At 32.4% G+C, this 15,609-nt stretch overlaps 1 protein-coding gene across 4 annotated transcripts; it reads left to right on the top strand.

The window, feature by feature from the left end:
- The first annotated feature begins 960 nt into the window (after positions 1–960).
- Positions 961–7,552, top strand: LOC102587438 (probable proteasome inhibitor). Of its 4 annotated transcripts, none has more exons than XM_006340914.2 (9): positions 961–1,235; positions 3,323–3,497; positions 3,663–3,809; positions 3,892–3,978; positions 6,497–6,574; positions 6,706–6,740; positions 6,826–6,889; positions 6,964–7,041; positions 7,302–7,552. In XM_006340914.2, the coding sequence occupies exons 1-9, from the start codon at positions 1,061–1,063 to the stop codon at positions 7,369–7,371; spliced, it is 909 nt and encodes a 302-aa protein (XP_006340976.1). In that variant the 5' UTR covers positions 961–1,060; the 3' UTR covers positions 7,372–7,552. The 4 variants fall into 4 exon arrangements, with proteins under 4 accessions (XP_006340976.1, XP_006340974.1, XP_006340977.1 ...); XM_006340912.2 differs by having other exon boundaries at positions 7,293–7,552; XM_006340915.2 differs by having other exon boundaries at positions 962–1,235; positions 3,326–3,497.
- Positions 7,553–15,609: the final 8,057 nt, after the last annotated feature.

Here is a 15,609-nt window from a genome sequence, read left to right as displayed (position 1 = left end):
ATTTAAGAGCTAAATTAAACCTTTTACTTTTTTTAAAAATGTATACATAAACCAACAAGATTAATGCTCTCGTCTTGATTTTTTTTCTTACTTCCATAATTAAATTATAAATATTTGATGAAAAACATAAATAAAATAGTACATAATTATATAAAAAGTGTATATAATTTATCAATTGAGTTGTTTATTTCTTCAGTTTTTTTTAAAATAAAATAAAAATCAAATTAAATAATATTAATTCTAAAAATATTGATTTTTACAGTATCATTATTAGTCTTTTTTTTATGGGAAAATTATATGAAATAACAAACTATTAATTCAAATTAAATGTTATAGCTATAGTTTATTTTAATTGTAATTCACAACAAACATCCCCTTTTTTTTTGCCATCTGATTCGATATATAATTAGCCATTTTCGGTATATAATTAGTCATTTTATACATTTCGGTATAAAATACGTTTTGTTTGTATAAAGCGAAAGAAAAGTGTATATACAAATACAAATACATATATTTTCATCATATACACTTATAATTATACAAATATAGATCTTATAATACAAATTATAATGTATAAATGAATTTACACAAAACTTAATAATTTGTATAAAATTGAATGCTTGTAGTGAATTATACAAATCAAAAGCTCCATAACAATCATAATTTTTTTTTTATGGAGCGCAATTATACAAATTATAGTTATAACATATAAATATGACTTTTATGTTTGCTATATGTGAAAATTGTTCTTTTTTTATTTCCCCCGATATCGAAAGCCGACATTGAGGTCCGACTAAATCCAGATCCTATGCAAAGCTCATTCGAAAATAGTGCTTCCATTAAAATTTTCTCCATTTACAAGGCTCGAACATGTCTATGATTAAGAGTGAATCACGTAAAACACCCCGTCTACGATGTTAAAAGAAGATACGCGAACTCGGTGCGGTAAATATAGATATTGCCTTTTCTTCTTCCACAAGCTGTTCATTTTCTAGTTCTAGAAAGAGACCAAAAAAACACAATCAGAGTTAGTGTTCTTCTCATCATCAATTCTATAACAATGGCTACGGAGCAATCTGTTATGGCGGTGATACGGGCAGCAAGACCCACTTTCCGTAATCCCCACGACAAGGTAGCGTTTGCTGTTCACGCTGCCTTCCTTGCTTCTGGCTTTGTTCTCCATGCCACTGGCCCTGCCGCTTCCACGGACGATGCTCTTTCTTCCTCCTCAACTGGTACGTTTATTTGCCCTATTATTGACTTTGAAGTTTCCCCTTTATTATGGAGTTTTTGGGGGTAGGGGTTTACCTGAGTACTGGGTTTTTGAAATTGTTGTGATTGGTAATGATTATGTCTTTATTTTTTCTTTTGATTAGTTCAATGCAGCTCCAGAATTTTGTGTCTTGTTTTTGTTTTGGGAATTTCTTCAGTTTATAGGATCAAACTTGGAAAGCTGAGTGCTTACTGATTGTTCTTATTTAAAAGCTCAAGGCTTAAAGAGATGTTATTTCCTGTTGCTAAAGACTGGAATCGATTACTTTTTTCATTTGTTAAGATGAATAGAGGAACTTTATAGGGAAACTAGCACCATAAGAAGTCTTAAGTTGCCTTCTGTTTTAAAATGGAAAAGCTGCTTTCGGGTATGTTTTGATTGGAAGTGGTGCTGGTAATTGGAAATAGGAAGTATTGAAGCTCTTTTTTGTGCCTGGATGAGAAATGTGGAAGCTCAATTTAAGAGCTTACAAACTGAAGATCATGAGTAAGGTTGTTTATTTAAAGGGTTATTTGATGAAATTTTTATGGTTTTCTATGAAGCTCTAAATGGTGACATAACATTGATTTTGATTCTCTTCATCCATGTTATCATGTTTTCTCTATTGAATTTGGTCTAGTAGGTTATCTTTCTTGTGGTTTGTATTGACCCATCAAAATGTATAGTTGGTCACCTTTCTCCTAACAGGTCCAGGAAATCCATAAAACTGATGCAGATCTAGTAGAACTGCATTTACAACAATAATATAGATTATGGTAACATCTATTCTTAATTCTTGAGATGTGATCTCTATGCCCTATGAAGCAAGCTTTGTTCTTTCCCAACCATTAGGTTGAAAATTTGCACAATCGGATGGTCCTCCAAATCTGCTTCAGCTTTTTAGATACCTTTGGGACAGCCACTCTACCAACAAACTCTTTATAGTCTGTGGCGTCGACCTAGAAATGCCGCACATATTTAAGAATAAATACCAGCATTGTCTAGATATTCCGCTAGGAGGAAAATATGATTCACTGTTTTCAGATTTCCTTCACAAAGTTAGCATCGGTTACATAACTTAAATCCTTTTTTTGGCAAATTATCTTGAGTCAAACAAGCCTCCCAAGTTGCTATCCAACCGAAGAATGCTACCTTTACCGGAGCTTTTGTCTTCAAATCATTTTCCCGGGACAATTAATAACTTCACGGCTTGACTTCTTGGGGTTTATCATTCTTGATGAGATTATTTATTTATTATATAATCAGCCTAATTATCAATTTTTACATGCATTTTTTTTTTGACGTGGGAGGTATTCTTGCTAGTTTGTTCAATGACAAACTTGAACTGTCAACCATGAGTATTTTTCTCAAAAGCCATTTAGGTATCAGCTCAGGTGTACTTCATGGATTGCTACTCAAGTCCTTCGGCTTCTTCTATGTATTCCCAATCACAGTGGGGTTTCCTTTTGTAACCAGTTGGTGCATGACTGAATTATTTGAAAGGATTATATGTCAACTTCCTTGATCAATTAATAAAGCAATGGGCTAGATGTCCACTTCATCTAATTTTCCCTTTATTTTTTGATAAGTAGATGTCAACTTTGTTTTGGTCATTGGTTAGCACATCTTTGATATCTAGTAAGTATCTATACTGGTGGGATTGTTATTGTATTAAGTGGTACTGTAGCCATCACCATTGGGATTGACTGACAGGTTTACTAGGTTGCTATTTTTAGTGGAATGTCATCATTTTATGTTTCTTCTTCCCATTACAAAATTTGTCCCCTAGTTTAGGTTTTTAAGTTTTAGTCTGTGCTTGTCTAGTTAAAAGAGGGAGTACCTGCCTTCATTTAAGTCTGTTCATTGTACATCTTTGTGGGTGTCAAAGATTGATGGAAGCTACATTTTCTGTTAATATCCCTATAATCGCTTTTATTTTCCTTTTCCACTTTCTTCCTCTTTGCAGTTCTGTTTTTTGAGATTTTCAGGTTATTTGAAAGAAACTTCTCTGATTGGAATGCTTAGTACATATCATATATATTTGCAATGATTGTGTGTCTTCCTTTTTAGTAGATGAGGTGGGGATTGATCATTGGAATGAATTTGAGGATTGTTATGCATTTGTGTATTCAAAGCTTGAGAAGAGCTCCAAAAAAGTGTTGGTGAAGTGCCTTGTAATGAACAATAAGCTGCTTATAGATGCATTCAGGGATGGCGATAACGAGCCTCTACATCTTGAACTAAGGCAAGTAACTTCCTTCCTTTACATCAGCAACCCTCCCGGTCTTCCCATGTGCCCCCCTACAAAGGATGGAACAGAAGGCATCTTTATCCCCTTCCATTGCTAGTTGCTAGTTAATCAGGGATTACATTCTGTATGTTCTAATGAGTCCATCTTGGTAATTTGCAGTGTTGAGGACTACATTGTCGAGGATGGGGGAACTAACTACAACACCCAGTTCAAGAATTTGGGAAAGCTGGTAGGAGAACTGAACAAAGCCATCCTGACTAAATATACTGGTTCTCCTACGTCAAATTCCTCTACTCAAACTTCAAGGTACATGTAATTGGTTTGTTTTTCAATTTGTGTTTTAGTGATGTGACCATTAAATTCATAAATTACACTTCCTTTTATGCAGTTCTGAAAAGAGAGGACTCAACGACCAGCCTAATGTTGAACGCCAACCTGACTACCCGTATCAGCCTGCAGGTTCTTTTCCCTCAGGGTAATGTTAGATAAAAGAGTTATTGTTAATCCTATCAGTAATTATTGATATATATATGGATATGTTGCTCATTGGTTGTTCATACCTACAGGCAGTAGGTTCACAATTCTTAAGAAAACAAATTCTTTGAATTTTCACTTTCTATAAATTTCATCATCATATTCTGTGCGATATGAGTGTATACTGCTCTATCTTGAAAAAGTTAAGAACTGCACGGAAGGATCCCAAGCTGTTAAAGATAAAAGATGTAAATGAAAGCAGTCAGTCTCCTCTTGAATCCCTATGACTTCTTCTTCTATCCATGTGTCCTTGATTTTTGTACTTCCTTTCTCTTCCCTGAGGCCTCAAAAGGGGTGAACTGATTGGTAGTAGACAACCTAGCCCCAGATGCTATTCACCTCGAAGTAAACATTTAAAGGGTCCATATATATCGGCAGCCACTTGCCTTGGAGAAGACATCTGGACCCCTAGATGGCCATGCCTCTTCTTCAATTACTCCAAATAGTTGCTCCTTTAGCAATTTGAGCTACATTGATACTAGCATGCACTATTGGGCTTCCTTGTTTATGCACTTTGTGATGTGAAAAGGCTGGACTTTTTTGAAATCTCCCTGGCTTCCTTGTTACTTACTATATTTTCTGCACTATCTCGTTCTTCTTCACTTGAGTTAATGGTCTTTTGGAAAAAGCCTCTCTACCTCTACAAGGTAGTGATAAGGTCTGCGTACATTCTACCCTCCCCAGAAAGTGGGATTTCACTGGGCATGCCATTCCTTCCTTTTCATGCTCAAAATAGAAAAAAAATGACTTAGCAAATTCCTATTTGAAGAATTACTCCACATATAGAACTTTGTACAACCTTATCTTGGAAAGCATGGAAAGCACAACAACCTGGAGATGGGAGATTTCTCGACCATAACCAACTAGAGGAAAGCACAACACCTAGGAATGGCAAAAGATTCTGCAAGCCAAAGAAAACCAAGTCAGAGCTAGTCTGCTCTTTGATATTTCGATGCTATTTGTGTGCCACTAGGATTCCAAATTTCCAATAAACTTTAACTGGTTTACCAGTAATGACCATTATAGTGTTGGAAAATATGCACAATGGAAGCATTACATAATCATACTTCTTACATTAATAATAGCCAACACATATGATAATGTAGAACATACAAACATGCTAGAATATAACTTGAGAAATACCTCTCGAAGCGTGAACAAATATCTTCTAGCAAGTTGGACCCTAGCTCTGCAGTCTTCTGCATCAACGCGTGAACAAATATCTTCCAGCAAGTTGGATCCTAGCTCTGCAGAATTGTCGTACTCTTTCGATACTTGGGTGGCCCAGTATTGTTCAAGAACTTGTCTTTTTAGGTTAGAAAGTTCCTTATACATACACACACTATTCTTGTACAAAACCTAGACAAAACTGAGTTTCTTTCCTTCTTTACCAAGAAATAAGATTTCTAATCTTAGTTAAATATGGGCACAACAGGGACCATAAAATTAATTGCTAAGGCTCCCTATTATGAAAATAATTCAAAAATCTCATTTGAGTTATTCTTACCATAAAAAATCACAAAGCATTCCACTAGAAATTCATAATTGTACTCCTCCATTTATATTTCCAAATTTCCTATTTAATCCGATGCATGAAATTAGTCAAAAAGTGATCTGAAGGAAATTAAGCATTGAATAAAATGCGTCAATAATTTAATTTATGGATTAGTATTTGTAATATTAACATGAGAAATTACATAACTATTGAATGGAGAACTTTGAAATATAAACGACGGAGTGCAGTTACAAATTTCTTGTGGAATGATTTGTCATTTGTTATGGTAAGAATAATTCAAATGTGTTTTTTGAATTATCTCCATAATAAGAAGCCTCAAGCTCAAGTTCATTATGTCGTTCCTTTTGTGATCATATTTAATTAGAACTCAGAATGAAAGAAACACATTTTTGTCTAGGTTTTGGATAGGAAAACATGCCTATATATAGATTTTTAATTTTTTTTTTATCAAGAACTTGTTCTTCTAGGGCTCTTTCTACCTAGAAAAGACACAAATTTTCAAACATTTCTTACCCACCCAAGTATTGAAGGAGAGTACGACAGTAAATTTGAGATTGCTATAGAAGGCTGGAGTCCAACTTGCGAGAAGATAGTTGTTCACATCTCGAGAAGTATTGTATGTTCTACATGATCATATGTGTTGTCTATTATTCATGTAAATGATTGTGGAATGCTTCTACGGTGCATACTTTCCAACAATGTCCCACTTAGACTATTAACCATGATAATTGTTAGAATATACTATGTCTCAAAGTACGGCCAGCAATTTTATTAGTCAGCAGAAATACTAAACCCACCCACACCCACCACAAAAAAATAAAAATCCCGAAGGCATTGAACTTACCCCATCAGGGATTTTTTTTTTTTCAATTTTCGAGTTTGATATCTTGTTTTATTAGAGGTGGTGCATAATTTTTACTTCTTAAGTTGCCCGGATTTACAGGTATGTGGTTCCTCCCATTCCTGGTATTGGAGGCGGTGATCTTTTCCCCGGGCCTGGTGCTGGAGTATACCCAACCAGGTTTGTTATCTTTTTCGTAGTTTGATATGTCATGGTGAATGGCACTTGCCAGTCCGTGTGTTCTGAATTTTATACATGCCAACTAATCTTGTCCCCCCCTCCCCCCCAACCAACCCGATCTGTCATTGTAGAGGCGAACCAGGAGCTGGTGGGAGCATGCTTGTAGGTGTGTGACTAGCCTTGTCCAGTTCATGTATGGAATTCCAAATTGTGCCTTTTGCATACTCAGCTATTTATGTTTTATGATGCAGGGCCTAATGACCCTCGTTTTTTTGGTGGAATGGGTGGGGATCCTCGTTTACCTGGAGGACTGCCGTAAGTCTCTCTCTCCCTCCCCTCTCTCTCTTTCATTTCACAGATAAGATTGATTTTATTTCGGCTGCGTACAGGGGTGTTCCACCTGGTGCCCGTTTTGATCCGTATGGTCCACCCGATGTTCCTGGCTTTGAACCAGGTCGCTTTATCAGGTAATTTGTTGAAAAATACATTTTTACCTAATAGTTTTTGGTGAAATTCTGCATTTCCCATCTAGTTTTTACTTGTTAGATGTGAACTCAAAATTGTTATAGCAAGTATAACTTGCAAGAGGAAAATAATATACATATATGTGTGCTTCTATTTATTAGTTTACAAGACAATTACAATCTGAACACTGACAAATAATCTAGCTTGCAAGTTGCTTCTGCCTCTTACTAATGTCATCTGAGATCGCATGCAGGAACCCAAGGAGGCCTGGAGGCGGAGGGAGGCCTCATCCAGATCTCCCGCATTTTGGTGGCGATTCTGACTTCATATAGAGTATTATGAAAGACATAACTCAGATACACTTGTCTTGTTTTTTCCTGTTTTTGTTAGTCTAGTAAACTGCAGATCTGAGTATTTCGAGTTAGGCAACGGTGTATATAAGTTTTTCTAAACTTCAAATTTACGTCTTTGAGCATTTTCCAGTGGCTGGAATATGACAGGATAATTTGTGAAGCAACTTGTAATGTAACAACAAAATAAAAATAAACAGGAGTATTTGGTGCAACTAATACACCCCAACTGCATACACCACGAGTTTCTAGGAACCTACCTCCAGAATAATTAACATACTTTGTTAATTTGGATTTAATAATAGGTACTGTCTTGTTCATTAATAATTCTTGGTGCTTTTAGGACAACAGCTTATCTTCTAGACAAGCTAATTAATTGTTTTTTCAAGTATATATATAAAAATGTTATTCCCTCTGTCATAATTTATATGACTCGTTAGTTTGTCTACAAAAAACAACATATTTCTAAATTTAATAACAAATTAACTTTAAAATATCAATGAAATGATCTATAGTCATATGATCATGGTTTATTTTAGATCACAAATTTCAAAATTTTGTGTCAAATCAAACTATACCTTATAGATAAATAATTTAGTTGTTGTTATGTGTATTATTAGTACAAGCAATTGGATCTAGAAGGGCGGTATAATAGAGAAAAATAAGTAATATAAGCAAAAGGAAACTTCCTACACATGTTAAACAAAAAACATAGTAATTTAGTAGGTATGAAAATTGGACCTTTAAGAAACGTGTGGAGCCCTGGATTTTCTGTCTTATTATCCAAATCTCTCTCAAATCTCATCTCTAGAAGCTCAACATTATTATGCCTTTCATGTACCTTTCAAAGTTGATAAAAAAACAACCAAATTTTGTAGATTTTCTTGGTTTTCCATTCACTGTTCAGTATTCGTTTTGAGATCTGATTAATTCATGCTAAAAATATCTCACTTTAAAAGGTAAAACGTTCCCTCATAGATGACTACATACCCAAGACTCGAATTCAATAATTTCAACCAATAATGGAGTTAGAATTATTCATTAAGGAATTCAAGATATAAAGTAAATACATCGAAAAAATAAAATGATTCATACACTACAAGAAAAGTGTGAATTACATGGGGATTTTTCTGGGGATTAGTATGAAAATCCGTAGGAAACTTATTTTCCTGCAAATTTTCATACTAATCCCTAGGAAAATCCCCATGTAATTCACACTTTTCTTGTAGTGATATACCTATAAAAAAATACGAGTATTAATCTTGTATATATATAATGTAATTTTTAGTCGAAATCCACTTGCCTCTGATTAAAGACAGAGGAGCACTAGGGTGGTCACAAATTCTAGATTTAAATATATGACTTTATATCTAACTTTTAAAAGAAATTAAATATCACTTTCCTCTAAAGTCTTCACAAGGAACATCTAAGAACATGCATCTTGTATTATATAAATACTATTTGTCTTCTGGTTTTTATAATCATTAGCACCATTAAATAGATTGTTTTCCCCTTAGGTCTGAACCAAGATTTTTTTTTTTACATAACATGTCATCATTTAAGGTTCATTTTCTATTGCTATCTCTTTTGCTTATCAATTTTTCAGAATCAAGATCTGCAAGACCAATTTCTTTACAACAACATAGTACTAATAAGTTATCTTCATATTTGAAGATGTTTGAGACACTTGGAATGGTTTGCAAGTGTTGTGATGGTGTTGTGTGTAGTGCTACTTGGGATGGTTCTTGTTCTAATCTTAAGTGTTTTCCATGGAAATCTCAATGATTTTTTTTTTCAATTTTGGTTTGTTTTTGTATGAAAGGGTTTTACCTTTTTTTTGTTGTTGTATATATAAGTATCAAGTACTAAGTAATATTTATAGAGAATATTTAGTACTACTACCCTGCCTATTCTCTCTGTTTTTTTTTTTTTGGTTTAACCATAATCTTTATCTTTTAACTCACCAAGCCAATTAATTTGAATTCGCGTAATTCCACCAAAGGATTGGAGTAACACAAACTCTTAAAGGAAGAAGTTTTTAATTTTCATGAGTTGAATTTGAAAACTTTGATGAAGGACGAAGAAATATTTATCATTTCATCACATTCCTCGGCAATGACATGACCTATTCTTTTAGTTTTTCACAGTGTGGCATATGAGAATCTCTTTGAATTGCCCTATTGAAAAAAGAGTCGATATTTGTAAAAATGTTGAGCATATGGATTCAAATATCAATAGTAATAATAGCAAATCGAATCGTACATTAATATTTTTTACCAAAGTAATTACAAGATGGGAATTTCAGTCATTTCCTACTTTCAGTTAGTAACTAACAAAATCTGTTAGAAGTTGTTAGGAGTAAGTTGATAGGTGATTAGTGGAACTGTGGATGGTTTAGCATATAAACATACCTTGGGCTCGTGTTGGGTAATGTCAACATCCTACCTATGGCAAGGCCCACGAGGCGCTTGCTTGGTGGACTTAGTTAAGAAATAAAGTTGTGTCGTTGCTATCCATTGGCTCTTTAACCACATAACTATGTTGTATTGCAGCCTGAAGCTGTGTTAGAAAGAAATAAAGTCCTATTGTATGGTACTGTGAATTCAGGGTGCTGTTACTTTACTTACACTCTGTTTGTTTGGATGGTTGTTACATTATTGTTACATAATGTATCCTATTGTATGGTACCGTGAATACAATGTTTGGATAGATTATATCATTTTCTATTGTTACGTAATGTCACACATCAACATTTGAATGATAAACCTACAAGAAAATAGGGTACATGGTAGACCTACTATGAAAATGTAAGGTAGAGCAAGGCCAAAATGAGACTTCCCATCGATATGATAGTAATAAAAATTAAGTAACAATCAAACTATGTATTGCATTTAAGATAACAATACAATAAAATACACCGGGTATATATGTGTGTGCCTGAAAGATTTAACATCTTCAACAAAAGAACTACTAAAACACTCTGCTTGTCCTATCTAGGTCATGGGTATTCACTTCCCAGAGGATATAATGATGGAGATCATCACCAGGTTACCTGTGTGGTCTCTTCTTCGGTTCAAATGTGTTTCAAAAATTTGGAAGGCATTAATTGTTGATCGTCACTTTAAGATGAAACATGACATTCATACCAAGCATGACCAAAATTCCCAAAAAAATCTGTACTCATAAGAAAGATGATGTCTTTAACTTCTATTGTTCTTCTTTATCGAGGGTTCAAGTGGTTCACTCGATAAACACATTTTGCTATGGAACCCTTCCACAAGAGAATCAATATTACTTCCGCATCCAAAATTTCCTTTGTTATATTATCTAAACGGATTGGGGTATGATGCAACTAGTGATGACTATAAGATCCTTGCAGTTAACCTGAATGCAGGTGATGGTCACTATATTTCGTAACAATATTTCAATTGAAATTCTCGCGCTAAAAAGTGGATCCTGAATAAGAATTGGCTATCCCACTGGTTTTAGAGATTGTGGTATGAATTATTTGGCATTTGTACATGGAGCATTTCATTGGCTTAGTAAATGGAGCATTTCAGGAGATTATACTATCATTTCATTCAATATTTCAAATGAGATGTGTGGAAAGATATCATTGTTGCAGAAAATGGTTAATAGATATATACTCCACCTCCCTCTTCATAGACCATATGTTTCAGTATTGAAAGGAATGCTTTACTTTTATCGTACATGTAATAATATGCTGGAGCCGGAGCACAAGGGCACTTTTAAGTTGTAGGTAATGAAAGAGTATGATGTCGAAGAATCTTGGACTTAATTGATTACAATACAAGATAGGAGTACTAAATCTTTTTTTTCTCTCGTAGGTTTATTATTCAAATTGTTGATGTGTAATATTATGTTAAGGCAAAGAACAATACAATCTATTCAAACAATATATAATTTATATTTATTAAAATAATACAATATAATACAATACAATATAATATAAATATATTATGAAACAATACATAACAACCATCCAAACAGAGTGTAACTCTTAATATAATCTCCAGACTGTTCACGGAGTGTGAAGGATTTGAATTTAGTGGCTTTCTGTCCGTTAACTCACTCCTTTATCCCCTATTAACAGAAGTACAAAAAGAAATTAGAAGGAAAATTAACACTATAAACAAAATTATGTATGTGTAGGGTCTTCTAGTTATATGCACGGGCGGAGTTAGGGGTTCATCAGAACTTTCTTTCAATGAAAAGTTATATTATCTATATATGATTAAAATTACTTTTATGTATATATAGTAGATGTTGAATCCCTTCAACTTATTTATGTGTTTGCTTCTCCATATTTTGAGTTTTCTTAATAAAAATTCCGACTCTGCCACTGTTTATATGAACATAAGAAAGTATTGAAACGTGTGGGGTGGGCTTAACTGTCGTGTTGTACACTTTATCTCTAGAAGTTCACATTACACTTTTCAAAGTAAAGGAAAATTGCCAAACATTCTAGATTTTAAAATCACTTTTGGCCGGAAAATTTGACCAGAATTTGATCAGAATGGTAAAATAACATATTTCACACTATGTTATTTTACATTTTTGAACGTTTTTACCCTTTTATCTTTAATATCTTTTAATTAAAAAATAAAAAATATATCAATTTATTTTTAAATAAAAAGGATATTATAGGTTTTTTAAATTTCTAGCAAAATTCTGGTCATTTAGCGTTACCTACGTATATAAATATATCCTTCTACTTTTACAATCATTACCATATAATAGGTTGTGTTTCCCAAGAAAAAAAAACACAAATGTCATCAATTAAGGTTTACTTACTCTTGCTATCTCTTATTGTTATCAATTTTTCATTCCATGAAGAATCAAGATTTGGGCTTGCACATGTTGCAAGACCAATTTATGTACAACAACATAGTAATAAGTTATCTTCATCATCAGTAGAGCATTTGAAGATGTTTGAGACACTTGGAATGGTTTGCAAGTGTTGTGATGGTGTTGTGTACTGTAGTGCTACTTGGGATGGTTCTTGTTCTAATCTTAAGTGCTTTCCATGGAAATTCCAATGATTCTTTTGGATTACAATTTGGGTATGAAATATCATTCAAGTTCATTCGATAGGATCTCTGTTAGCTACAAGCAAATCAACGACTGAATAATTAACTAGCATGTATGTATATGAATGCAAAATTAATTATGAAAAACTTTTCATTTTGTGGCCATGTACATGATATTTGACAACACGTATTAATTAGAATTGTATCAACTTATTATAAGTGGAGTACATGTTCTTTAACTACACAAGCTCAATTCCTTCTTATCAAGGTACCTTCGGAGGGCCTATGAATGTACTAAAAACTAAATTTATTATTGAGGAGATATAGTATCTAAAGAAACTTGCTAATATTGCCGTGGAACACTATTTCAGGGAGGCTAATAGGGTCGCAGACTGTTTAGCCAAATTAGTTGTAAACAATTAGAATGAGTCCTTTTACAACTCCTATCAACAACTTCATGTGGAGGTTAAAGGTCCATTCCAATATGGCCGGACAAGAACCAAATGCTTCTATAAGGTTCAAATATGACAAGACAATTTTTTTTGTTAGTTAGTTATATAAGTAGGCCTTTAGCGACGGTTGGATTTTCTATACGTTAGCTTCTCCTTTCCTCTTTTTGTGAAGGATATAAGTCTTTATCCTTGTGTTATATTCGAAAGTAAGGTCAAACTTTTTTTTTTTATTTAACTCATGATAGATAACACCCCACCCAAATAACCTAAGATAAATTTAACCAAAAAAAGTAATTAAAATGCAGCTTTACTTTCAAATAGAAAATCAGTTAAAAGGATGGTAGAGTCTCATTATAAGATATGTCCTATTTATTGCTGATGAAAGAGTATACACCACCTAAATTAAAAATTACTCCAAGATAATAAATTAACTGATTCTTAGCTAGGAAATTTGAAAATTTCAAAATATTTTGGACTGCATCTTACTTAAATTTTGACCTATTTTAGTAAAATTCTCGATTTCACTAATACTTTACGTATATGTAGTCATATATTTTTAGAACAGACATCATGTATAACATCATTTCATTATAAGATTTTTTGCTATCATTTTTTTATGTTATATTATATATTCTATAACAATATTTTGTCATAATAATAAAAAAATATCCAAACAAACAACATTGTATATAATTTTTCAATTTTTATTTAAATATAAATAAGTCAACAGGGAGTGCCTTACAAAATTAATGGATCCGAAAAGGTCACGTAATACCTAATAATAATTGGTCCGAAATGATTATGTCATATTGAATATGTCTCCAACTAATTTCATTAAAGTTTTGGAATAAAATTCCTTCTGAATTTTGTTTTATTTCATAAAAAAAATACTCTATATGGTAAAAAGTATGCAAATTACGAAATTAATTACTTACTCCAGTCCAAAATAATTGATGTTTTAGTCTCTAGAAGTTAATCCAAATTAAAATAAATTAACGTTTCACAAAATCAAGAAGGTATTATTCATTTTTGTAAATTTTCACTTGACACATATCTAATTTAATGTACAAATTTATGATGATTATGTCGACCTAAAAAGATTAGAAAGTCATAGTACTCTTTATACTCCCTCCGTCTTATATCATTTGTCCATATTACTAAAAATATTTGCTTCAGATACTTGTCAATTTGCAAAATCAAGATAGAATTAATTAAAATTATACCATTTTATCTTTAAAATTAACTTTTAAAAAAGTATAATATTGTAAAGTTTCAAAAAAGCTCCTCTGTTATAAATAAGACAAATAAATAGTGTACTAAAAAGAATTAAAGGGGTAAATTAATAATTGAAAAACATCCTATTTATTTATGATTTCCAAGGAACATATAAAAAGGAAAAATTGAAAAATAATATAGGACAAAAGGAGTAATTTTTAGGAAGAAATGATTCTTTAATTTCATGCATGCAAGCCTAAATCATCAATTATTTTAGACGGGAGAAAGTAGAAAAACTCTCCAACATAATTAATTATGTATTGTAGCAGTTGTATTTTTTATGAAAGAAAGGAAAATTTCAACATGTACACTCTGTCTAGAAGCCCACATTTATACCTTGCACCCATTCAACTTCAAGAGTAATTAAAAGTTGACTTTAATCTATTTTTTTTAAGAACTTGCATATATATACATATAAATGTGTCTTCTGCTTCTATAATCACAAAGTTTGAAAATAAGAAGAAAAATATAACATGTCTACATTTAAGGTTTGTATGTTTTTGTTATCTCTTATGTTTATCAATTTTTCATTTCAAGAAGAATCAAGATTTGGTTTTGTATATGCTGCAAGACCAATTTCTATACAACAACAACATAGTAATAAGTTTTCATCAATAGAGTACTTGAGAATGTTTGAGACACTTGGAATGGTTTGCAAGTGTTGTGATGATGTAGATTTTGGACAAGGAATAAATCAAGATTTGTGTAGTGCTACTTGGGATGGTTCTTGCTCTAATCTTCATTGTTTTCCTTGGAAATTTCAATGATTTTTTTAATTTTGTGCATGTCAAATTGTCAATTGTACCATATTGGTTGAAGGAACGGATCGTTGTCTCCTTATATGATCTTTGACAATTTTTTCCTTGTAAATTAATTTTTAAGGTTATATTAGGCGCAAGGCTCAAAGTTCATTACTTTACTTGTTATATTGAGTCAAAACCATTTAAAGTCTTTGTTTACTTAATTTTGGACCGAAGCTTCAAATATCTAGGGTTTGAAAACATATATAAGAGGTATTAAGAGTTCATATTGGCTGAGGAGATGAATTATTAGTTTCTTATATGATTTTGAAACGTTCTTACTTTATATTAAGCTAACTTTTAAAGTTGAATTAGGTGCAAGATTCATTTTTCTTTCCAAGTGTACAAGAGGTTTTTGCTTAAGAGTATATATTAAGTGGCTAAATTGACTGTTTTTTTTTGTTTACACGAAACTTTCTTCTTCCATTCTTCATTCTTGCAACTTATTTATGTGGAAAGAAAAGGAAAAACGAAAAAAGATAAAATTATAACTTATGTTTATTTATTTATATAATTTGAAAATAACATAATAAGCCTAAGTTATAATTTTCGTCTGGTATACAACATTGTACAAAACTCCAAAAAAAAAATCACAATGTTTAAAAAATTCAATATACAATAGTATATATCCATACACAAATA

The sequence above is a fragment of the Solanum tuberosum genome, unplaced genomic scaffold (genome assembly GCF_000226075.1).
Source record: "Solanum tuberosum cultivar DM 1-3 516 R44 unplaced genomic scaffold, SolTub_3.0 scf00021, whole genome shotgun sequence".
Lineage (NCBI taxonomy): Eukaryota > Viridiplantae > Streptophyta > Magnoliopsida > Solanales > Solanaceae > Solanum > Solanum tuberosum.
Note: the sequence above shows the minus strand (reverse complement) of the source record. Positions and strands in the feature narration are given on the sequence as shown.

Coding starts and splice junctions, on each gene's coding strand:
- LOC102587438 (XM_006340912.2), top strand. CDS start 1,061: ATGGCTACGGAGCAATCTGTTATGGCGGTGATACGGGCAGCAAGACCC. Junction 1,236..3,322: donor TCTTTCTTCCTCCTCAACTG/GTACGTTTATTT, acceptor CTTCCTTTTTAG/TAGATGAGGTGGGGATTGAT. Junction 6,741..6,825: donor TGGTGGGAGCATGCTTGTAG/GTGTGTGACTAG, acceptor TTTATGATGCAG/GGCCTAATGACCCTCGTTTT.